Source organism: Acomys russatus, chromosome 1, assembly GCF_903995435.1.
Source record: "Acomys russatus chromosome 1, mAcoRus1.1, whole genome shotgun sequence".
Lineage (NCBI taxonomy): Eukaryota > Metazoa > Chordata > Mammalia > Rodentia > Muridae > Acomys > Acomys russatus.
Genome location: NC_067137.1, coordinates 82,234,110 through 82,260,197, shown reverse-complemented (window position 1 = coordinate 82,260,197; position 26,088 = coordinate 82,234,110). Strand labels below are relative to the sequence as shown.

The 26,088-nt window shown below is 45.2% G+C and overlaps 1 protein-coding gene across 1 annotated transcript in view; it reads left to right on the top strand.

The window, feature by feature from the left end:
- The window catches only part of Rtn1 (reticulon 1), a 213,529-nt gene that overhangs the window by 111,087 nt on the left and 76,354 nt on the right, over nt 1-26,088 (top strand). Inside the window, exons 2-3 of the mRNA XM_051147319.1 lie at nt 2,886-3,656; nt 9,569-10,330. Coding sequence (XP_051003276.1) covers nt 2,886-3,656; nt 9,569-10,330 — 1,533 coding nt within the window. The remainder of the gene's footprint in view (nt 1-2,885; nt 3,657-9,568; nt 10,331-26,088) is intronic.

The following is a 26,088-nucleotide window of genomic DNA, read 5'->3' as shown; positions in this document are numbered from 1 at the left end:
ATGTAGAATGCCTATTCCACAGTACAATGAACCAGCCATGAGCCTCACACTCCAGGGGCTGACTAGTCTACAAGGTACCGTGGACTTTGTAACGATGAACCATACAATGCATGATCACTATAAACCCAGAGCCTTAAAAATGGGGAGGAAGGACAACAGAAGGGGAGAATTCTCTAGGCGCCATCAATGCTATGGTTGGAATGTTCATACCCCTCCAATATTTACATGTTGCAGCTATAATCAGTGTGATGGTTATTTGAAGGGGAGTAGGTCATGAGTATCAGTACTGCTTACTAGGCAAGGCAGGCTGGCACGAGAGCTCTGGAGAACCACCTTTCCCCACTTCCTACCACACCAGGGGTTCACGCACATTCCACTGGCCAGGTGACCATGCCCCTGTAAGCAACCTCTGACCCAAGCTCCTATAAGCAACTCTAATGAAACTCATTGGATCATTAAAAACACAGATATGAAAGTAGAAAGTGGGCTTTCTGGAAAGTGGAAAGACATCAGTGGGAGGAGGAGGGGACAAGAGAGTGAAACAGAGGGTGAATAGGGCTGGAATAAGTTATTGGCATGTGTGGATAAGAACAGAATCTGGGAAGTTAACTCAGCCTACTGGCCAATTTCCTAAGCATGAAGACCTGAGTTCAAGTCCCAGAACCAACATGAAAAGACAGGCAGAGCAGGGCATGCTTATAATGCCAAGTGCTGGCGAGGCAGACACAGGGGATCCCTGGGGCTTGCTGGCCAGCCAGGGTAGCCTACTCAGCTGGCTCCAGAGCATAAGAGACCCTGTCTCAGAAGGCATAGGTTGCATTCCTGAGGATGACATGTGAGGTTGTCCACCAGGTTTCCCATGTGTGTGCACACGCGCACGCACACACACATGCACACACAAACACATACACACACTTTAAAAAGACTAGGATTGTATGTACAAGTACTAAAATATTAATTACTGAGGGTAGGGTTGGAAAAGAAATGGGCAGAGTAAGGCTGGGCATTAGTATTAGAGCAGTAGAGAAAATAGGATAGGGAAAGCAAGTAGAAAGAGATACAAGAAGGAAGGATGAGTCCTCTCTAAAGGTACACAGAAACTATAAAAGGCTAAAAACTCATCATAAAATTAGAAATATTCTCAGCACTTGAGAGGCAGAAGCATGGAGATCCCAAGGCAGGAAGATCTCAAGGCCAGGCCAATCTGTAGCCTTTGGGAAAGCTTATTTGGAAGAGAGGGGCAAAGAGGGAGAAGGAGAGAGAGAGAGGGAGAGGGAGGGAGGGAGGGTGGGAGGGACAGAGGGAGGGAGGGAAGGAAGGAGGGGACATGGTGAAACCCAAACTTGAAATTAGATGTTATGTAGTGTGCCTCTGTTTGCAGTCAGCGGTGCACAGGTCAGAGCCTGCCCCCACGCCACCTTGCTCGACCTTCTCTGTCTACCCATGTTGGTGTCATCCAGTGAGAGCAGAACCTCCGTGGTGGTGTGCTTCCTGTGCTGATCTGTGCATCTCTTGTCGTATAAGCAGAGGATATGCTGTGGGTCCGGGAAGGTGTGTGCTGTAACTAAAGGTAGCATTCTATATTTAGGCACCTGAAGGGAGCTGGTAAGGTTCCCATGGATGGACTTTGTGAATGCCTTGTGAACACTACTTGGCTCTGACTCATTTTTCACTGTAGTTAGAGGTATTCTGTAGGTATTCCTACCCTGATCACTTTCACAGAAGATGGTGACTTTCTCTGGTATATTTTTGGGTGTGTATAGGATTTTTATAGTGTGTGTGTGTGTGTGTGTGTATGTATTTACACATATGTGTAGTTTGCATGTAGGCATTGAGACTTTGAGGTTTAATATATAAAACTGTTGTAAGAAAGAATCAGGTAAACACCCCCATGGACTGCCATGTCTTCACTGACATCTATTTGCAGCATGAAATAGTTTTTTTTTTTTTTTTGTTCTCCTCAAAATTAAAAACAACAGTTAATTTTATTGTTCATGGGGAGGGGGCTACACAATGCCCTGGTGTGCCTGTGGACCTCAGAGGACAACTGTGGAGGTTGTAGTCCTCTTCCACTGTCTGGGTCCTGAAGATTGAGGTCAGATCATTGAGATTGGTGGCAAGTGCCTTTCCTTGCTGAGCCGTCTCACCAGTCCCTTCTCCTCATAATAAGCAATGTTTTGTGGGGGCTGGAAAGATGACCCGACGGAAACGTTCTGCAAACTCTAACTTACCAACCTGTTTTCCCCTTAGCACCGGTGGAGGGAAGGAATTCCCAGGGTGGTGTTTTGGTGTTGGTGGAAGGCTAGTGAGCTCACTTGAAGCAAATCTGGGGAGAAGTAGTGAGGGAGACCTGAAGAATTACAGAATCATGCTGTTGAGATAACGATACTTTTGGTTGAGGCTCCAAACTTGGAGCCATAGACAAAGAATGAGCTTGGTCTGAAAGCAACAGGATCCCTGGAGTGCAAGGGCAGGCCCTGGAGCCTTTGGAAGCCCAGCTCTGGGGGCCTCCATGAGCAGGCATTTCCCAGCTGTCTGCACTGTTGATCCTTTATAAATCCTGAGTCAGGTCCTTTTCTACCCCATGTCAAGGGCTATGATTAGGAATATAGATGTGCGGACTTTCTTTTTTTGACAAAAACAAGTCAACGAATTCACAGTATGAAGGTCCTAGATGTTGAAAGTCAGTGAATTGCTGGGGTCTGTTGCCTGTAAAACACCAGAGTTGACTATCAGGTAGACAAGGAAAATTAGCCAGCTGATGCTCCAATGTCTAGAGGAAGGATGTTGTATTTTCTCAGTAAAGGCTAGCTGGTAGATCAGACAGCAGAGAAACACCTCCAGCCAGGAGCCTACTAATGGTCTTCTGTTATTTTGATTGACAGGTATGTCAGCTGTTTCTGATGCCCTGGACCACTCCTCTTCAACACTAAAAGATGGAGAAGGGGCGTGTTACACATCTCTGATTTCTGACATCTGTTATCCATCCCGGGAAGACTCTGCATACTTTACTGGAATTCTTCAGAAGGAAAATGGTCACATCACCACTTCTGAGAGCCCTGAGGAACTGGGGACCCCTGGACCATCCTTACCAGAAGTGCCTGGCATGGAGCCACGTGGCTTGATGAGTTCTGATTCTGGAATAGAGATGACTCCTGCCGAGTCCACCGAAGTGAACAAGATCCTGGCTGACCCCCTGGACCAGATGAAAGCAGAAGCCTATAAATACATTGACATAACCAGGCCTCAGGAGGCAACAGGACAGGAACAGCATTACTCTGGCCTAGAAGATAAAGACTTGGACTTTAAAGACAAGAACATGGAGGTCTCCACAAAACCAGAAGGGCCTCGTGCACCTGACCAACCAGCTCCTGTGGAGGGCAGGCTCATCAAGGACCACTTATTCGAAGAATCTACCTTTGCTCCTTACATAGATGAGCTGTCTGATGAGCAACACAGAGCGCCTCTGGTCACTGCCCCTGTCCAGATTACACTGACTGAGATAGACCCTCCTGTCATGACTGCCACACATGAGATGGTCCCCGAGAAGCAAGACCTGTGCCTGAAGCCAAGTCCTGACACAGTCCCCACTGTCACTGTCTCAGAGCCTGAAGACGACAGTCCAGGGTCTGTCACTCCTCCATCTTCTGGAACAGGTAAAGACAATGGTGTTTCTCCACTCTGGGAAACCTCAGCCTACGGAGGGGTTTCCATAGCATGAAGGAACAAAGACGTATATCCAAAACGCTTGCCTGTGGAGTGCCTGCAAGTAACGTGTAGTTTAACGGATTTGATTAACACACAGCTTGTTAAGGTCTGTGCCCATTGTGCATAGGCTTTAGTCTGGGGTTTCCCTTAAAGTCTTGTTGAGTTTTCATTGTAATGTCTTTCTGTCTTTATTTGACGGGGGCGTGGGGCAGTTAAGGATGGTCAATGGAAACATTAATGCTGTCCTGTGGCCTTGAAGCTCAGCAGGGAGGCATCACTTCTCTGAGATCAGCTCTTCTCCCATGATCCACCAGGTCTCTTGGAGGCATTAGAGAGAGAGCACCCTGTCTGGGCTGCCTTGTCATATACACACGGCAGACCCTCCATCCGTGCAACAGAAAGTTGGAGTAGGAGGGGGTCCACCTCCTTTAGGGGTGGCACAAGTAGGAAAAGGAAAGACAGATGATTCTCCCTCGTCCCTTCAATCCCCGACATTGTGACTTCACTCTCTTTAGATCCCTGAAGTTCTGGCTACAGTTGTATACTTGAAAATGAAAAAAAAAAAATAGCTTTGATTAAAAGAGGAACATCTAGGATCTAGGGAGCGAGTTCAGTAAGAGAAAGAATGTGAACGTTGGTACATGGGCCCAAATCCAACCCCTGGCACCTAGGTTAAAAAAGACAGGTGTGACGCCACACTCTTGGGGTCCAAGCACTACAGAAGCTGAGAAAGGCAGATGCCTGGAGCTGCTGGTCATCCAGTCCTACTGCAGTGGGAGCCCCAAGTCTTAGTTAGAAACTTATCTTGGGGAGGGGTTCAAAATAAGGTTATGGCTTCTGACAGGCCTGGCCCAGCTCTTGCTTTTCCAGCATTGCTTGGAGACCACACTGCACCAGCTGTTTGTAGCTATTAATCTAGATTTGGGACCTTTTGGAATTCCTCCCATCCATGTTGGCACGTAGACTGGTGATGTCATGACGCAGAGCTTGTTTAGGCAGCCATCTAGGCAAGGTGTCACAGGTGCAGCTCTTGCCCACACCTAGAAGACCCTGTCTCACAGGAGGCATCCTGGTCCTCTGGCCATTACAATGTTTCTGCTGAATCTTCCTTGATGTTGCCTGAGCCTTGGGTATAGGGATGAATGGCAGACACAGTCCACAGGCACTTGGACCCCCAGGGTAATTTATTCTCTGTATCTAGGCCAGGTGTGGATCTCTGTACAAACTTCTGTCTGCTTCTTTGAGGAGGGGTGAGAGCAACACTTAATTGTGGACATAAGGATAAGTATTTAGAATATGATTAGAAACTATATTAGTTTAGGAAGATGTCAGTGCCAGCCTTCCAAGTAAGGTTTATTCAAGAAATAGAGTCTTGACCTCTGGGGGGTCTATGACGTTTCTAGCTACAGACAGCTATTTGTCTGGGCTTCCAGGCATATATTCGCTCTTCCTGAGCAGGCCCTAAGTTCAATTAGAGCACTTTTGGTTCCCTCTAAGACATAAGTAGCACTACCACACCCTTAGGGGAATTTTCTCTGTTGGTCGTTGCTGTGGTTTGTAGCCTTAAAGCTGTGGGGAACTATTGAGTTCTTTTCTCCCTTTTCAGTTTTCACAGCACTTTTGGATACTATGGGAGCTAGTCTTCAGAGAGGCAGCTTCCGGGTCAGATTCCTTACTGGAATCCCTGGTGGTATCTTCAGCAATAGCTCTTGCATCCTAGGAGGCAACCAATATTCTGTATTTTTATTTCCTACATTTACCAACCTATCTGGAAGAAGAACCCTAGCTGTTACAGTCACATACAGAGTTACAGAAGACAGGTGTCCGAGCTCCATCCAGACCTTCTCCTAGTGACTTAGAATTTCTGAGGGCAACCGTGAGCTGCATACCTCAGATATGAGATGTGGTTAAGCAGTATGGTTCTGGGCCGGGGAGATAGCTCGGTGAGTAAAATGCTTCCCATGGAAACATGAAGACCAAAGTTCAGAACCCTAGCACCCACATAAATGTTGGGGGTGGCAGGCACACTGACCCACCTGTAACCACAGTGCTCAAGGGCTGAAGACAGGCAATTATCAGAATATGCTGGCTAGACTAACTGAATTGGCAAGCTCTAGATTCCAATGAGAAACTACCCTGCATCATCATACATGGAGATTGATGCCCAGTGTCAACTTCTGGCCTCAACATACACCCACATGCAAACATGCATGGGTACAACACAATAAACAACAACAGCAATAATAATAACAAACCACTGTCTTAACATTTTGGGGTAATGCTCATGTGAGTGTTCTTTTTGCCTCCTGTGTACCAGGCACTGAAAAGGCTGAATACATACTCCTTGGCTCTTCCTTCTTTCTGTGACACTTTAAGTTCATGTTTGTTGAGAGTTGGGTAGAGGATAGTGAAGGGACAGACTCATCACACCATCCCCAAGGCTCCAGCTGTGCAGAGTGATTGGACATGCACCCACCTCCTGAGGGGTGCAGCTGCAGGCCAGCTGGCACAAGTGTGAGCTCCTAGGAATGCTAGGCAAACAGGTCCCAGTCCCGTTAGCTCAAGGGACCAGGGACTTTCACTGTAAGAAAGCAGAGGAGGTGTGACACAGGAAGGGAGGACACATCCCATACAATTATTTATTGACCCAACTCATTGTCCGAGTTCCATAGAATTATCTTTTTTTATGCTGTGGTCCCTCAAACTCTCTAAATTGTCCTTTTTTTTTTTAACCCTTAGCTACTGCGCTGTCCTCTTAGTATATTCTTCTGCTTTCTCTTGAATTTCCTCCAGCCTCTATAATACCAATAAGATAATAACTCTTAAACTGCCTTCCAGGGCTAGGGGCTTGCATGCCTTTCCAGACATATCTTCTAGTTCTTTCCATGTAAGACTTGAATTGACATTTTGAGGTAACCATTTTGTGCTTGATATCTATATCTTTGCTATGATTAGACTTACTTTGCTCATCTATTGTGACTTGAGGTAGTTCCATTAGCAGAGATCAAAATTCAAGCCTCCTTGGATCTCATCTTACTTTAAAAAATATAACATTATCACTCAACCATTGAAAACATGCATTGCAATGGTGTTTTGTTTTTTATAGTCACAGAGTTGTGCACATCATCTCATTTCAGAGCATTTTTGTTAACTCCCAAAGAAACTCTGGACTTTCTCCGGTTACCTTCCAATTTTCCCATTTCCTGGAACCATCAATCTATATTCTATCTCTATGGATTTGCTTATTCTAAACACTTTATATAAATGTAATATTATAATAATATAGTTCATCATGACTTATTTCACTTAGCACAGTAACTTGAGGTGTGTTTTATCATGCACCTGTATTTCACCCCTCTTTTTTGTTGTTTGTTTGCTTGCTTTGAGACAAGGTTTCTCTGTGTAGCCTTGACTGTCCTGGACTCACTTTGTAGAATAGGCTGGCCTCAAACTCACAGTGATCTGCCTGCCTCTGCCTCCTAAGTACTGGGATTAAAGGCATGTGCCATCACTGACTGGCTCACCCCTCTTTTTTCAAGGCCAAAGATTATTCTACTGTAAGGGCATATCTCATTTAATTTATCCACTTTTTAGTTAAAGGATATTGGGTTGTGAGGTTAGATTCCATAGAGCTTCATCATTTTGCATGTGAATATCCAACCACTTTCCCTCTCTTTATCTCAAAACTATGACTGCTCTCATCTCAGACCTGGGCTTTCTTTGAAACATGGAAAGCATGGGGCGCATGAAACAGCAAAAGCATTTGAAAGAGGAAGACACATGTTTAGCTTCAAGACAAGCCATTTCTACCAGGATACCAGTAACACACTCAGAGGCTGCAACCGAAGAGACTAAGACAGTGTCCTGTTCACATGGGTGCAGGGATGGTTGACAGAACCTTTATGCTGGGGAGCATTACTATGCCTGGGGCTAGCAGAGTAGAAAGAGGCAATTCAGAAGTCAGCTAAGAACTGGAACTTCAGAAGGCACAGTGAGTTATGAACTCTGCAACATCTCCCTTCCTTCAGCCTTTCCTATTGGCTGAAAACCAGAAACCAGCGTGGAAGGGATTCTGGATGATGTACAGAATAGGTACAAAATGATAGGTCTGGACCAATGTGGGCAAAGAGAGATTCACTAGTGTAACAATGTTAGACAGGTGCTCAAGCTATTGCCACAAGGATGTAAGCTCCACATGTTAAGTGCCTGTCATGCAGAGGATGCGCACAGATGACAGTGTGCCGATGCCAACACTGTACTCGGAAGGCATAGGTCATGGCTTCATTGACACCCTCCCCTCCCTCCTTATCATTCTTAGACTGCCATGTAGAAGCAACTTGATGTAACTTTTATACTGCTGTTTTGTTGGAAATCATAGCAAGAAGCTAATCTCATGGCCTACTGAAGAGTAGTGAAGAGTTTGAGATATAAAAGTAGTTTATTTTTTATAGTACAATAAAATTTTATTTTTGAGATTATAAGGCAATTACATTTTTTCCTTCCCTTCCACCCTCCAAACTCTCCTTTATACCCCTTCCCGTTCTCCTGCAGATTCATGACCTTTTCCACTAATTCTTATTGCCTGTATATGTCTATACATATTTATTCCTAAATATAAACCATTTGGTCAATATAACACTTAAAGCTGAAACCTCATCCCACCCTGTCCAGAGCATCTAATTGCCTTGCCTGACTCTGCTTTTCCCTCATGGCACCTGTTACCACCTAGCACTCCACGAACTTATTATAATACTGTTTATGTGGTGCAACCCCTTATCATTAGGGCTTTCGTCCTTGCTGATGTGTAAAACTGATCCTGCTTTGTACATAATTTTAAAACTCTAAACCTATTTCTGTCAGGTTCTCTCAGAATCCTAGAGCTACACATTATGTAGCCATAAATAATTGGGTTATCCTGCCTCTCTAGAACCCCACAGTAACCTCAGTGTTTTACACGAAGCTTTGGATAGTTAGTTCTTGCCACACAAAGCCCAAGGGTGGCTGTCCAAGGTACTCAGGAGGAAGGCCCTGCCCGTAGCAGCACAGCACCAAACTCCTGAACACGGTTGGCGTGGTGATTCCAGCTACTAAGCTCAGCAAGGTTGCAAGGGTAGCCTCCAGGCCATCTGGGGGAACATCAGGCAGAAGTCAGACACTTGCCCCAGGGACTGAGGTCACTCTGAGTTGATGCCTTCTCAATAGGGGGTGAACAAAACATAACAGCAGGCTACCATAGTTTCAGTCCCATGAGATGGTAGAGCTAATAATCCTCCTGGTAGGTTGGGGGAAACCAGGAAACCCTTTAAATTTTAGGCTTTAAAAATAAAAACATTTTCACAGGAAATGTAACAGAGAAGGCATGAGCAGCCATGGGCACCAGGGCAAGAGAATTTTCAGATTTCTTGATTTTGAGGGGCTCAGTTAGGGATACGTGTCCATTTGATTATCTGATGAAATCTGTGGAGCCTAGAAACTCTCTCGAGGGCGTGAACCAGAAATCAAATTGACTTCTAGAATCTTTGGTGCATCAAAACAACCAAGGTTCTCTTGCTAAGAAATGACAGGATCATTAAAACAAAACAAATAACCCCCGCCCCCCCCCCAAAAAAAAAACCCCAGCTGGAGTAAGATATGTAGATATGTAAAGTAATTGGGCCACAGCAGTATTTAGCCTTCCTTTAGGTGCTTGTCTTTCCAAAGCCCTGGAAACAGACTATTTCTGTACTAATGAGATGTGTGTTTCTCCAGCAACGACAAAACATCTCCCCTAATGGAATTTTGTTTGATTTCTTTTCTCTCTGTCCATCTGTCTGTCCGTGTGTGTGCCTCTCTGGCTCTCCTTCGCTCTGTGGGACAACAGAACCATCTGCTGCAGAGTCCCAGGGGAAAGGCAGCGTCTCCGAGGATGAGTTGATTGCTGCCATCAAAGAAGCTAAGGGGTTATCGTATGAAACCAGCGAAAGTCCAAGGCCAGTGGGCCAGGTGGTCGACAGACCCAAAGCCAAGGCCAAGTCCGGGCTGCCTACCATCCCCAGCCCCCTAGACCATGAGGCTAGTAGTGCGGAGTCCGGAGACTCAGAAATTGAGTTGGTATCAGAGGACCCCATGGCCTCAGAGGATGCACTGCCCTCCAGTTATGTGAGCTTTGGCCACGTGTCGGGCCCACCACCCTCTCCGGCCTCGCCGTCCATCCAGTACAGCATCCTGCGAGAGGAGCGTGAGGCCGAGCTGGACAGCGAGCTCATCATCGAGTCCTGCGATGCCTCCTCAGCCTCGGAGGAAAGCCCCAAGCGCGAGCAGGACTCTCCCCCGATGAAGCCAGGTGCCCTGGATGCCATCCACGAGGAGACGGGCACTCGTGCAGTGGAGGAGCGTGCACCCAGCCTCCAGGGCCCAGCAGAGCCCAGCCCGGTGCTCAGCTTCGCCTCTGCCACCCTCCAATCCCGTCCCGAGCCATCGTTGGGCGATGGAGCCCCGGCCCCTGAGCCACCCACATCACAGCAGAAGCAGCCTGAGGAGGATGCTGTGAGTTCCAGCCAAAGCCCCACGGCCACCACCGAGGGTCCCGCGCCACTTGGTCCCTGCTTCCTGCCCCCTCTGCCCTTCTTCAACAAGCAAAAAGGTAAAGTGGGCAGCTTTTCTGGTCCAAGCTGCGTCGTCCTGTCAGACTTCTCCTGGGGTGCCCTGAGGTATTCCCAGGGAAACTGAACCTGTTATCGTGATGGGGGCCTGGGGCCAGCGGTCCATTGCCACTGTTGTCTGTCCCCCTTTGAGTCGAGCACCCCCCCCATGACCCAATCGTGAAGGGATTTGCACACTCCCTGGGACCTGAATCGGTGACCCCAGCCTTCCTTCCGCTCCAGGGCGGGCTACCTCTGTGCAAAAGTGACGCTTTGCTTAGACCTGTCCAGACTTGTTTCCGGTTTCTACCTATTTAAAGACGGGATGTGGCTAGACCTTTTCATACCTAAACCTGTCTTTAGCTCAGTTTTGCCCAAAGGGGCCATGCATAGCTTAGCTGCATCATTTCTCATACTCCAGGAAGGAGAGATTTGGTTTTGAGTTCTAGATAATTAGAAAAGACAGCCACCAAAAATTGCTTCCACAGTTTTTTCCTGTCCCCCACCACTACCTAACATGACTCATTAATATTTTTTAAGTTGCTTATAATTTAGAATTATTTTACTTTAGTCATTAGGTTCGCTTTCTGAGGAGTCAATATTTTATTGTGCAGACTCCGTGGGTATAAATGAGATTCTTCCAGAGTCTCGAGTTGCCCACCATGCCTGGTTGCAGGTTCCTCATGAACTTCAGGGCTAAACCAGATGAATAGACAAGGCACTGTTCACTGTCCAAGCATGCTTTCACTCCAGGTCCACCGCTATCCCATCTTCTCTATTTTTTGCTTCCTTACAAGTATTTTGCCCTTTGAAGATGAATGATTTCAACGGTATACCCTCTTGGGTATAGCCTTGGCTAACCTAAAGTGTTTCATAGAAAAAGAGAGAAAAAACTATTTCTTATTACGGATTGGAAGTCAACACATGAAACGTTACAATGATCACAATAGGATGGAAGGGCCTGAAGGAGGAAAAATAAAAAGATAATCTTTCCATGGTCCTGGAAGCCAAGATTTGGGGATCAACTCAGGGCCGCTGAGCAATATTCCTACCCTGTTGACTCTTGATTATCTGAATAATTATCTCCAGGACCTGGAGTATATTATGTTCGTGCCATGGGGGATATTTGAAGTCAAATTTAAGAATGAGTGGGTATGCTTGGATATAACTGGGCTAGGGAAGGGCCCTGTGGCTTGCAGGAGCTATGGGTAACAGTACTGACACAAACAACTTCAGTCTCCTGGGGCCTGAAAGTGGTTGATCTAGAATCATGTTGCCTACGTTCATGACATGGAACATGTAAGCAGGCATGTCTCCACTTTATTCCCTAATGCTCCTGAAACAGTTGCTATGTGCACAACACTATTGACACCACGTGCCTAGTGGCACTCAGAGAAAGAATAAGCAGGCTACCAAGATGAGACTTGATAGCCTATGACCATATAGTGGGGGAGGAGGCCCCCCTCAGTCATAGACCTAGGGGAGGGGAATAGGGTGAAAGCAGGAGGGAGGGAGGAATGGGAGGATACAAGTGATGGGACAACAATTGAGATGCAATCTGAATAAATTAATAAAATAAAATTAAAAAAAAAATAAAGAAAAACAAGTGAGCCTGAGGACTGAAGAGAAAGGGGAAGTTTGCAGGCCCGTTTCTTTCCCTGAGAACTCTGAGAGACAAGCACAACAGTTGGGCTGGCTTAGGAGCCATTTTCTGGAGACCTGCCAAGCTGGAGTTCTGAACTCAAGGGCTTCGGCGCACTTTTCATGACCAATTCAGCATTGTTCAGCAGCGCCATTCAGATCTCTGTGCAAGTTGCCCCGTATGGCTTAGGCCTTCTGTTGCCAAGTTTAGATGTGGGAGAGGAGACAGTGGCAGTCTTTTCAAAGGATAGAGGGGTACCAGGGTGAATAACCCTTGCTCTCCTCTGCACTGTGGGGTCCTTTGAAATCTAGCCTCCCACTGAAATTCACTGCTCTGCGGCACTGTATGAAAAGGCCACTCTGGAGAAGCCAAGCCCCGGAGGCCTGCGCGGATGACTCAGAAACCACCAGAAGGCTATTGGCACTCTGAGGTTCCCTCCTGTCTTAGCGGCTCTGTTTCAGGCGGTGAGAAAACATATGTGCGGCTGAGCTTCCCCTAGGCTGCTCTTAATCACTGACACTGGCCAGCAGGTTGGTGCTTAAGCCAAGCATGACTGCCCCTTAACTAGAAGGCCAGGTCGGCTTTCTGGTTTCCTGCTGGTGTCTGGTGAAGCGTCAACGGTGTAAGTATTCAGGCTTAGGCATCATAGGAAGGCTTCCTCATGCTATGGTTTGGAGTTGGCTGATTGACACTGCTCTACATTTTAGGACTTGGGAACATTCAAAATAAGACTCAGCCGTCCGAGGGCGTCATGGTGTGTGACACAGGGGTACCAGGCCTAGTGGACCCTGCTCTGTGATTGGGAGTTTTCTCACCCTTCAGAGCCCTCTGCAGCTATAGAGCTAGAGAGGAAAGGTTATTCTTTGTGTCTTATTTTCCCTCCTGTGCAGACCTGCCCTGCTGGTGCCCTGTGCCCTCCCTTCCACACCTCTAGAACAGTCTCTTAGTGCCCTCAGACTCTGAAGGGAGATTCATTTTCATTTCTTCTGCAAGATTATCTCACCTCTCAGGAATGTGCAAATGAAAAGACTAATTTTTAAAATCCCCAATAAAACATTTAACACCACGTATGACTCATCAGGATAGGTGAGCACTGGGCTACGGCACTCACAGTCACAGTCCCACCTCAGGCTGCCCTGCTGCAAATCATAACGATGCCCTGCTGGTCAAACCCATGCCTCTTTTCTGTCTAATTTGTCTTTTTCCTCTCTGGAAATACAGTGATGTAGCCCTGCTCTATCTTTAAAATACTGTATGGAAATAATACTTTCAATTAAAAGAAAGAAAAAAATAAGAAAAACAATGCTGGTTTAGAGGCCTGGAAAGATGATGCAGCAGTTAAGGCACTTACTGCTCAGTCTCCAGCACCTAGGTTGGGTGGTTTACAAGTCCCTGTAACTCTGGCTCCAGGGATTTATCGCCCCCTTCAGGCCTCCAAGGTCAGTATAGTCACACACACACACACACACACACACACACACACACACACACACACACACACACACACAGACACACACACTCTCTCTCTCTCTCTCTCTCTCTCTCTCTCTCTCTCTCTCTCTCTCTCGCACACTCGCACACTCATATACACAATAAAGTTATAGCAGGGCATGGTGACTCACACCTTTAATCCCATCCTTCTGGGAGGCAGACGCAGGGGGATCGCTGTGAGTGCAAGGTCATCCTGCTCTACAAAGCAAGTCCAGGACATCCAAGGCTAACACAGAGAAACCCTGTCTCAAAAAAGACCCAAAACAAAACAAAAAAGTTTTAAGAAGTAAAATATTGGGGTTAAGTAATGAATAACTTTGAATGGCTTTGTTATATGCATGCTATAATAGTGTGTATCTTGTTTTGTAAAGTTTAATTACTTTTATTAATGTTTCTGAGGCTGGGTCTCACCAAGTTGCCCAGGCTGGGCTTTACCTGGCCCTGTAATCCAGACAGGCTGAACTTGCAATTCTGGAAATCCAGGTCGGCACTACCAGCTTTATAACACTTCCTTGAATGAACAGCTCACCCTGACTCCCTCTCAGAGCTTTCCCCTTCGTGTTGCACTGATGTTTCTCCTTCTTAGTTTTTATCTTACTTGCCAACCTCTTTTCCTATCTTTTGTTGCCCCTTTTCCAATTGCTCCGTTGCATTCCAGAGGTCTGTCCTTGCCTTTTTTCCCCCCTCCTTCCTCTCCTCGATCCCAGGGTAACATCCCCTGTGGACGTTCAGCTAACAGATTGTCTGTGGCAGCTGCCTCGGTCTCCTGCTTTGAAGACATCCTCTCTTTTGAGCTCTCAGTCCACTCCCTCACTGTGGTTGGGTAACTGGCACACTTCCTGAATTCAGTACGTCTGTGTTCTTTATCCAAATCACCCTTTCCTTCTTCTTTCCCTTCTGGGGCAAATGAAGTGATGTTCTGTGAGTTCCACTCACCCTTCGTGATTATAGCTCTCCCGTTCGAAACACTGGCTCAAGGCTGGGTTTGCAGCTCAGTGCTAGAGAGCATGTCCAACGGTCCTAAGACCCTGGGTTCTATTCAGCCCTGCCAAAATACAAGGAGGAGAGTCTGACAATAGCTATTGCTGTATTAAATAGCCATACTCTTTTGTACTGTAAAGACTTTATCCCTCTGAAATCCTATAACAGGGGTGTGTGTGTGTGTGTGTGTGTGTGTGTGTGTGTGTGTGTGTGTGTGTGTGTGTTATAGACTATCCCTCATATAGATACATGTGAAAGTGTACATTATTTATCCAGAAACACATAAAAATATTCTTCATGTAGCATTGTTGATAACAGTCTGAAGAGGAGCATCCCAGCGACAGGGGTATGAAGATGTAGCAGGGTGCAAGGGTCAAGCAAAAACTTCATCCTGAGGTAAAGCTGAAAGCACTGAATGCTGAGCCAAGTGTAAACACTTTGGTGTCTGTGGTCGGGTTTTTCTATAGAAGCTACACACCAAATGACCCAGAATATCCTTAATATTTGAAAACACCATTAAAATAAGCATACACAGTGTGATAACCACCACTGTAGAGCCCTCAAGCACGCACCCAGTCACCAGTGTGAGAAACAGTGCTTTCTGCATGTTGCTCCTTCACGGTTGCCTGACTGCCTGCAGCATTGCTAAATGTTCATGCCCCTGCCCCGCTCTCCCCTGAAATACAGAATGAGAATGAGGAATGAGGAAAGGCCTACATAGGACCTTAAAACAAGTCTGTTGAAGCTTGAGAACTGCTTTATTTCTCTGATGAGCTAAGCAGCGGGCTGGACCGTAAAGCGTCACAGCAAGGATGCCTCAGGCTTATCGTAATTTTAGAGAGAAGCTACCTGCCAGAGGCAGTCCAGCTGATTCCATCTCTTCTGACCCAAGCAGCTGCAATCCTGTGCCCTGAGGATGGGGGCGGGCCAGGCCTCTTCAGTCTCTTCCTCTCTATGGGACCAAGCTGCACAGCTTGAGTTTAGAAGGAAACTGTGGCAGGAAAAAGTGTGTCTCTTCCTTGGGGCAGTGTTTACAGGAAGGCTCCCAGATGGGGGTGGCATCACACAGACTAGATTTTTCACCTGCCAGCTGTTGACTTGCCTTTGTTGTCACTTTCCAATATTGCACAATAGACTGCTTCTGTCCCACCATGTTTCGGAGAAGCAAAATTGGTACGGTAGACCCATTTGCTCTCTTGTAATTCTAAAACTAAGTTATTATAGTTATTTGCTCCTGTGGGATTGCATTAATAGATCAGGTTCTAAAGACTCTAGGAAAATCTCTTCCTTTCACAGTAGGAATTTCAGCATCCACCAGAGGCCTGACACTCTTCCGCTACAGCAGCTGCTCCATGTCGGTTTTCATCAAGATGGGGCAGCAACTGCCGGATGCAGCCTGGGTCCTGTCAGTTTGCACCAGTGTATCAGTCAGGGTTTTCCAGAGGGAAGGAGAACAATACAATGAATATGGGTTGCATAAGGGGATTTATCAAAGAGATTTACACACTGGGTGCTGAGTGGTCCAACAAATGCTATCTACATGCTGAGGCTGAGACTTGGAGGTGCTCAGGTCAAGAGCCCGCATGCCTCAGCAATCCCAATCTGGCCCTGACGGTTAGGGGATTCCTAGAGAACTGCTAGCCCTCAGTCAACATGGGAAGGCTGAGGAAGCTGGTTCTGATGACAGTAACAACATCGCGACAGACACGCTCAACAGCGAAACAAAAGCAGGCAAGCAAGAATCCCTACATCTTCGTATCCAGGCTGCTACTGGAAGATGCTGCTTTCTCTGATAAAGGTTCTTCCTAACTCAGTCTTTCCTGGAAATGTCTTCATGGACCCACACAGAGGAGTGTCTCTTAGTTCACTCACCCAGATCCAATCCAGCTGACAATTCATGATGCTCATCACAGCCTACAAATACTTACAGACATCAAGTTTCCACCATTAGACTGCTCTGCACCTAAGCTAATTTCATGAGGCATTTCCCAGTGAGAGAAGATGTCTCCCTCTGAACGTCTCTGGAATGAGATTGCCAGTAGCCAGGTCATCTATTGCCTTCCATTTGTTGTCTTTTTCTTATAAACTAGACACAAGGTTAACATTGTTCAAATTGCATGTGGATCGATAATTTTTAAACATTGGCTACAGAGAACTGGAGGGGTAGCGGGGGATGTCCTTCTCTGCCAGAGATAAAATTGGTCCAAATTGTGGCCACTGGCATTTATTATTTATAGGACAGTCTTGACACTTCTCCAGGGTATGGTTCTTGTACTGTTGAAATAGTTCACTGTCAAATCTTGAGATATAATAAGACCCAAATCATTAGTAAATTTGGCTTGGGCATGGAAAGAGCATAGACAAGCGACTAAGATAGATCCAAGTCGGTCTGGAACTTGTCTGTGGAAATAGTTCACAGACAGCAGACGTTTTGCTTCTTCTAATAAATAATGACCCAACTCAGGTTCTTTATCCCTCATATAAGTTATCTTCTCTTATAGGGTTAAGGGGACATATGTCATACATTTCTAATTTTCAGAGTAAAAAGCAGCTCTGGGGGATTGTCCACCCCTTTGGAATGCTTGTCTCCCTGTCTGATAAAATTGAGTTACCCATAGGCACAGTCTCTACACTTCTAAAGTTTATCTTTGTGACCACAAAAGCAGAAACAAAACACTCTTGAAATTCAGACAGCTTGAATTTTACTCAGAGGTACGTTAGCCATCCCAAAGTAAGACCTTCATTTATTCATCCTTTGTTTGGTTCAGCCAATATGGCACACCATAGGAGTAACACAGTGGAGTAATAAGCAAGGCAGATGTGAAGAGATCCTTTTAAGGGGTTGGATTAATGTATGAGAAGGGCAGACTTTGAAGAGGAAATCTTCAGAGCGATGTGAGAATGTAACTGGCCACAGGAGCATTTACTGATAGATATGAAAGTCAGAAAAGATGTTGGAAATGAAGCAATAGAAGGGCCCATTGTGACAAGAGCTGATTAAAGTAGGATTTGTGTAGCAGAAAACGCAAAGGCAAAAGGCAAGAACGTTCCAGGCATACTCTAGAAACGAAGAAATGATATAGAAGGATGTGTTAGGCAAACGCAGTGTTCAGAGAAGGGCTTGGTAGGCTGGGTGGCCCTTTGCTGCTCGCACCAAGTGCAGAGGTTCCAGGCTTTCTCTGCAGACACGAAAGAGTCTCAGATGAGGAAATGACATGACTCTCTCTGCATTTACATATTAGTGATATTGGAAAGGAAGGTTCGGGGGAAAAGAAAGTTGGAAGACAGAAGATATTTGGGAAGTTATTGCCAGAGTGAGATGATGGCAGATGAGAGGAAGGATAGCAATAAAAAGGGGGAGAAATTGGTGACTTGGAGCTGCCTGGGAGAGTGATGTACAGGACTTACTTTGTCAAAGGGGGAGGTTTGATCTAAAGACCCTCCTAAATAATATGTCAGTTTTTGTTAACACAGTGATTTAGAAACAGATGCAAAGTTATTTATCTGGGAAAGGAGATGCAGCTAAAGTTAGATGTTACTACTTTAGCCACCTGACCCCCTCTCTTTGGGTGGGGGGGGATGGGAGGGTGGGGGGTTCACTATTGGAAAACTGCCCATGGGTGTTATTAACATCTTTTTATGGCAAAGGTCTGGGAGGTCATTGCATTTAGGTGACTGTGATATTTAGGTGGCCAACACTGGAGCTATAATAAGGGTCAGGTTTGGCCCTTTGGAGTTTAAATGTGGCACATCCTGAAAGAGACAAGAATTATGAGCAGCCATGTTGTCTCTTTGAAGAGAGTTGTATACAAGCTTGGGTTAGGCCAAGAAATTATACAAGGCTTCAGAATATCCAAAGTACAGTTCCGATATAAATGAAGATCACACTATCAATGTCTCATGGTGTCTATTGCTATGATAAAACACCAGGAGCCAAAACAACTTAAGGGGAAAAGGATTTATTTCAGCTTACCATTCTCGAGACATACCTCATTGCTAAGGGAAGTTTCGGGGCAGGAACTCAAGACAGGAACCTGGAGGCAGGACCTGAAGCCCAGACCAGGGAGAAATGCTGCTTATAGAACTGCTCTTCATGGCTTGTTCGGCATACTTTCTTATATCATTCTGGACAACCTGCCCAGCATTGGCACTGCCCACAATGCACTGTACCCTCCCATATCAATTGCTAATTAAGAAAATTCTCCCACAGACTTGCCTACAGGCCAATTTCATGGGGGGTATTTCTCAAGGAAGATTCCCTCTTTTCAGATATGCCTACGTCTGTGTCAAGTTGACAGCTGATCCCTTGTCGACTTGACACACAAACACATCACTTATTAACCTATAACCTTTTCTTTTGTATTCCTTCACAAGATCTTATATTAACATCAAAACATTCCAACTTTTAAAAGTCCCATAGTACTTAAAAATTTAAACACATAACAAGGTCAGTCTCTTGAAAACATCCAAAGTCTCTTTCAAAGTTAATTCCCCTCACCAGAGGAGCCAGTTCCTATTATTCACAGTCTCCTCACCAAGTTCCAAATGTCTGAGCCGTGGGCTCCTGTAAAATAAAAAATAAGTTAAATATTTTCTTCCTCCAAGAAGGAATATCCAGGGTCTGGTTACATCCAAATCAAAGCAAAATCGAAGTCTAGCAATGTAAAGCTGCATCAGCCTTCTGTGCCTCGGATCTCCAGTGATCCAAAGGGCCGGCCACAGACCACAGCTTGCCTTGCAGGCTCAGGCTGGCTCCACTCCACAGCTGCTGTTGCCCTTGGTTGTCTTGCTATGGTAACTGGTATCTCCACAATGCTCGGGGCTCTGTTGCAACTGAGCTGTGTTCTCACCAGTAGCCTCTTCAGGGACTCTGACCCTGCCTCATGGCCCAAGCCTCAATTTTTCTCCATGACCCTTTCAATCCTGGAACTTTTACTTTAGCTGAGTCAGCACACATACCAGTGGCCTCTCATGACCTCTCCTGAGATTGAGCCTCAGCTGGTCTCCATGGACCCCTTATTTTTTCTTAATCACAGTGAATGCTTGAGGGTAGGGCTTTGCTGAGATCTTAAAATGGTAAGTAGAAGAGATGATTTTATTATCAGTCAAAGATTGCACCATCACTAATAAATAATTCAGCTCAGAACTGCACATTCTAGTAAACACAGCATTCTGGTTTAATGCTTCCCTTCTGGTAGGCACTTCAGGTTTTCACAAATCTTGGCTGGGTGTTGAAATCTTACAGAGGATTTCCTTGAATATGAAACATTTGCAAAATATGTTTCAAAACCAAAATTTTTTGACCTTCAAACTCAGTGTTATTTACCTGTCCCTGACAGGTGTAGGAGACTCAAACCTCCACTGAATATTCCCAAGGAAATCAGGTAATGCAGAGTAGTTTTTGTGTAGGTTAACAGACTGTTAATGTCTGTTGCCATCCAGTGGTTGTAATGGAAATATCCAGCCTCTAACTATCCACCTGATCAAACCCTTCCACAATTTGAACGTCATGGTTCATTTTCTTGGGTTGTGGTGTAAGATAAGGCCTTTGAATGATTTTTGCAATGTCCACATGGCTGGTCACCCACTTCACCACCATGTGTTCCTGAAAAATCATCAAGGGCAGAGTTCCGGGAATATTTTTAAGTGAGTAAGGTTTCCAGTAGAATCAATTTTAAGCCCCACCGTTTAGCTTCTACCCAAACCACATATTACCCTACAGACTGTCTGAACCTGATTTCCTACTTATTAGAGATTTTGGACCAAGACTCTTATTTCAGGTTCAAGGCAAGACTGAGATTCAGTCAGTGTTCTGGGTGACATCCTAACAGTAGAAAACCCCAGATCCAAAATTAGATCTCTCGATTGTCACTCGGTTCCCTTTTCTAACTGAGTTAATTTCCTGACAGGTGGTTGACCTGTCCTTAAGTGAAGCTAAATACCTTTCTATGACAAGTTGCTCCTGGTTTGGAGATTGGAGATTTAATATCACAGAAGGGTGTTGCTGTCGATGGGAGTTCACAGTGGTATCGCATAATAATATGTATTATGTCCATCTAATCCAAGTGCTACCTTGGTTGGTGAGCTGGGAACTTAGTCTAATCACCTGGCGAGCATTTAATGTGAATTTAACAAGGCAGGAAAGCGACCATAGCGGGAGCCTGTGGCAGCCGGTCATATGGCATCCACAACCAAAATCAGGGCGAGAACATGGTACTCGGCTCACTGTCCCCTTTGTCTTCAGCCCAGGACTCTAGCTCGTGGAACAGTGACAAGTTGGTAATTGGAGCAAATTTACGAAGGTGTGGTTTTCTAAATTATGGGAAACCAGACCACAAATAAGATTATTCTACATAATTTTGATATGAATAAAACACTCTTGCTGTCAATCGTAACTTTTCTTTTCCATGGCCGATGCCTCCATTTTGTGCCTTCCCTTCTTCCTAAGAAAATTACATTTTTGATATGAGTTAGATCTCTTCACTAGGATGTGTTATAATTGCAAAGCCAGAGTTTATGGTTAGACTTTGAGTTAGAAAGCCTCCTGAGGACCACACCTCTCCCCAGAGCCTGCCAGTGTGGCTAAAAAAAATGAGGCAGGTCTCATGATTGGGGACGTTTGGGACCAAAACCCTATATCTGAGTAAAAGTTCTCTGTGAGAGAGTCACCTTCATATTCCAGCCTTATGATTCATCTGTCACATCTGCACCTGACTCTAAGAGACATATGGCCACTTTCCTGGGCTAGAAGTTTTAGCCCTGTTTCCTACATACTCTCTGTGCCTGCAGTCAGTATGATGCTCAGCCTGGTAGAAGGGGGTAGCCTCCAGCAGAGAGATGCTCTCCCCCCTGTGTAGATTCTAGTGCATCCCATGTCTGGAGAGCGACTTCTTAGTCAAGGACTTCACTTCATAGCCCTTCCTGCTTTCTGAGTTTATAGACTTTCCTGTCCACAGAAAGTTAGTGATATAGCTACAGGCCATAGCTGGGACAAGGCCATATCTGAGATGCAGTAGTGTATTTTCCTCCTTCAAGGTCTAGGGAGGGTTGCTAAGAGGAGGCGCCTGAAGCACAGCAAGGCTGAAAGATGCCTGCTAGTAACGACTCATGCTCACATTAAAATCCTCCAGTAAGCCTGTTTGCTTCTTTTTGTTTGTTGTGCCTATATTGCTTGCTTCTTGTGACAATTAGTTGAAATAATTGAGGTTAAGAGTTTGCTATCTTAGTTTACTGATATTCAAATATTCGTTAGTCATAATTATACCATAAAATGGGGCATTGAAAGAATCTAGTCCAGTTACTCATTTAATGCAATTTCTGCAACAAGGGGTTTTTATTTGAAAATTTGAAATAAAAAAGTTTGTAGGTTTTCTTCGCTTGTCATGGTTTGGTTGATTTTCAGTGATTGAAAGGAAGCTGGCTTTGCTCTCACTAAAATCCTCTTCCTGTACACTAGGGCAGGTCACCTTGGGGAGGTTCCCTAAAGCCAAATGACCTAATTTATCATGTCCTATTGACATTGTTTTCAGAATATTCTAAATACACCCAAATATAAACTATTGGTAATCATATCTACAGACCAGTATTTGTCTAGTTGGCGTTCCCAAACACCAAGTTAATCTCGTCTTCTTGTGAGGGGTCTTGTTAGTTTCAATTCCTTGTTCCTCACCTAGATGTAGGAAGACGCCGGCCATTGTGGGCAACACCATTTCATGGCCCCAGGGCCTGGACTGTGGGGGCCTATTCTCTTTTCCCTGGCTATGGGTGGGATGCTTTGGGTTCCTACTTTGATGGCCCTGAACAATGGACTGGATGGAGCCTGGAACCCTAAGCCAAACAAACTTTTCCTCCCCCCAGTTGCTGGTTGCTAGGGTCACAGCAACAGAAATGAAAGGAGAGCCCAGTCTGCTGGCCAGAATCAGTAACAACCTTACCTGTCATGTGACACATGGGAAACCAGCAGTTCAGCTGGTGTGCTGGTTCTTGCTTGAGCTTTCCCCCAGCACTTACCAGCAATGACAACGTGTGTCTTTTTGTTCACTGGTGTCCCTACCATCTTTAAAGATGCCAGTGGGGAGTGGCCACTCTATAAACATTTGACAAACAAATGAATCCAAAATCATGACTCCAGACATGGAGAGGCAGTTGCTTATGCACACTGCAGACTGTTATTGAATGCCGGTGTATTTAGTAGCTTATGCTCTTTCCACGAAGCCCATTTAACTGTCATTGCATCTCGTGAAAGCTTAAAGAATAATGGACCAATTAAAAAGGGAACACTGTGTGTGGATCCCCTGCTGTTACTCATGAGGAACTTAGCCTCTTGACTGCACTCCCCTGGGACGATTAGCTCTGGAAAGGAAAGTGTCGTCATCAGGGAAAGGTGCTTTCTGAGGTTCAGCTGACACAGTCATAGACTTGAGTTAACGCATAAGGTAGCATCACTGCGGGCCAACATTTAGTCTTTCCTTTGCTGAACTGAGCCTATGGAACACTTCTGCACAAGGGCAATCTGTACAACCTCTGTACAGTGGAAACATTTCTGATTTTTGTTTTGTTTTGTTTTGTCATTCTGAGTACAGAAGAACCGTGTGAAAAACCAAGTTTGTTATTGGGTGTTATGATGACTCTGAAGTAAGAAGAGTTTGGGTTTGAATCTACAGCTACCACTTACTGGCTTCACACTCCCAAAGCCTTGTCTGTATATATAAAAGATGGCAAATGTTTTGTCCTCTCTGGAATTGTAATGAGATTTAAAGTAAGTGATGCTTTGGAAGTAGTCAGGTTGATAAAACTGCAACATTACAAACCACAGCAATTGCACTCACATTTTTTTTAAAAAAATTGGGCCGTGTTTTCTTCTGAAATGCTACATGCTCAGGTCACAGTCAGCCATGGGGTTGCTTAAGGACATGGGAGACTGTGAAGTCTCCAGCGGGCTTTCTTTGGTGGATGAGCCGCCGCCTTGCCAGGTTTTCCTGAGGCTGGCTCGATACTAGGCCTGTAAGGGTCCAAAAAATGTTGAAGGGAGACCCCAGACTGAAATAGTATGTAAAAGCAAAGAGTGTTTATTCTTCAGAAGCAGCCTACATGCAGGGCTCAACACCATCTATACAAAATGGCAGCGACCCCATCAAAGGTACGCAGTATAAGGGACTTCTAAGAGGGTGTACTATCTTCTAATTTGATTGGGCAGACTAAGGAGCAATTTCAGGGAGCATAGCTGATAGGCTGGAGCCGAATGGCTGGTCACCTGAATTACAGTCCAGAGGCATTAGGCCATATATGGTCACATTAGCGGCTGATTGGCTTAAATCTTTACCAGGGATGTCTTTCTGGGACGAGGAGCATCCTGTTACACGACTCCAACTAGGGTTGGCTGGTGCTGGCCAGTGTCTGTACATGACTTCTGTCACGGGCCTTTTAGCAAAGGGTGCCACGTGACCTGGCCTGCCGGGGTTCGACTAAAGCTCAGGAGGAGAATCAACCTGTATGAAGGACAGAACACAAGACACAAAGAAATGGGGGCAAGTCTGGATTCTGATCAAGCCCCATTTATTGAAAAATTTCACAGAGTTTTTATAGGCATTGGGGGCATGGATATTTGAATAAACGAGGGTTGCTATGGATACCTAACTCTGGAATGCTCCAGCAGGTGTCTACCTTTACAGCTGCTATAATCACAGAAGAGGGAGAAATTCCAGAGAGAAAGTGAAGTTGTAAAAGATCTGGTTAGTCAGGAAAAAATTTCTGGAACTGCTGCTCGCAGGCAGCTGGCCTTTAATCTGATTTTACCAGTAGTCTTACTGGAAAAGGTAGTTCATAGTCAGAAAGGAGTAGCTCTTACTATGAACTCCGGCGTCTTAGAATGACCGTCCCCCACAATAAACCACAACAGGTGTCTAACTTCTGAACCACAACAGGGTCAGCTGGTTTCTGGTAAATGACAGACTGCTGGAGAAATAGAAGCCTAAAGGTATAGGCTCTGACAAGATGGCTGAACCCTGGCCATATGGCCTACCATCCCCAACATCAGGCCTATGGAACTCTGTTGTGGGTGGTAGCCATGCTCCATGCTCGCCAGTTAGCCTTCATATCCCCCCAGATGGTGAGAGCTGTGAACTAGCCATTTTGTCAGAATCTAATGGTTCTCGCCATAGCCGCCTTCTTGGGCTCAGCTTTTAGCTCAAGCCCCAGCTCTGTTTTTACCAACTAACTATGGCCAGGACAGCTAGAAGGTGGTAGAAACTTAGAGAAAGGACATTACCGTCTCCCTTTGAGGGACTTGGCTGAGTCAAGGGTGATAGGTGGCAGATGGCTGCCTTCCTTACCTCAACCCCCTCCCTCACCCCCATATGCAGCTTCACACACAGAGAAGTTTTGTCTGGATTATTTTTCAGGAATGCTACCTTCTGGTAAACAGGGTTTTCAGAGACCTTTGAAATAATATTGAGGCAGGATTTAATGTCATAATAATAAATACAGGATGACCCCTTTAGACTAGATAACTAATAGTTTGAGAGTTTGTCACATAAAATGTGGCTCCATTCACACAAAAAAAATCTGCATAAAAACACCTTTCAGTTATCTTAATAGAAAATGTGCCTTTCTGTGCTTCCAGTACAGAGAAATCTTTGGATAGTGCCATGCAACAAATGGGAAGCAGGCTTCACATGGAATCCTTGTTTCTGTCAAGGGAGGGTGTTATTGTAAGGACTCGATCGTTTGATGTTTATTCTTTACACATGCCTCACCTTTTCAAAACCTCAGGCAGGAATCCAGACACCCTGGCAAGGAGTTGCCACCCATTAGTAACACGTATTTTGATAGCAGGTAAAGCCTGACCCTTCAAATACTTGACTCTCGTTGTTTATTTGGAATGAGTCTCCATGGTCTACATGTTGAGATACTTAGATTGTTTCACAAGATTTCTTTCACAGATTAGAAAGAATAAGAGAATAAATTTCCATTTACAGGCCAGCAGAATTTAACATTAGGATTCTGTCATGTTGGTTGTATTGGTTTGGGCACAAGTCTTTTAAAATTAAGTCGCTGACATGGTATTTCATCCCTAAATGTTTCAATATGCATCATAATAACATCATAAACTCAGGGCTACCTATACAGTCAATTACTGTGTCATATTTCTTCAGTAGTCTCTCAGTTTCCCCCTTTCAGTTGATCTATTTTAATTAGCTTATGATCAAATGTCTCCTAATTATAACAGAAAGCTGAGCAGGACTCTGCAGGTTATTTGATTATTAGATAGATTTTTCTCTCTTCACGATACATGTTTTTATCAGAAAAGTATTCACGCATATAAAATAGTCGGGTTTTTCCACTGCTTACATAGCTACATGGCTTTTCTTGTTACTTCTGACCTTGACTTTTTGGTGATCAAGATTTTTTTTTAGTCTCTACACTTGCCATTTAATGAAAAGGAAAAGAATATCCTATGACACCCCTTTCTGGGAAGAAGCATTAAACAGTATATGCAAAGTAGATGGCCAATAGGCTGATGACTTTGCCCTGCCTATATACCTTGAGAGTATCTGCTCTTCCGACTGGGTAGCCCCTATGGTTTATAAATGTTACTGAGTCTAACTTTCAGGTGACAATAGTTTCTGGGGCATCCCCCCGCACCCC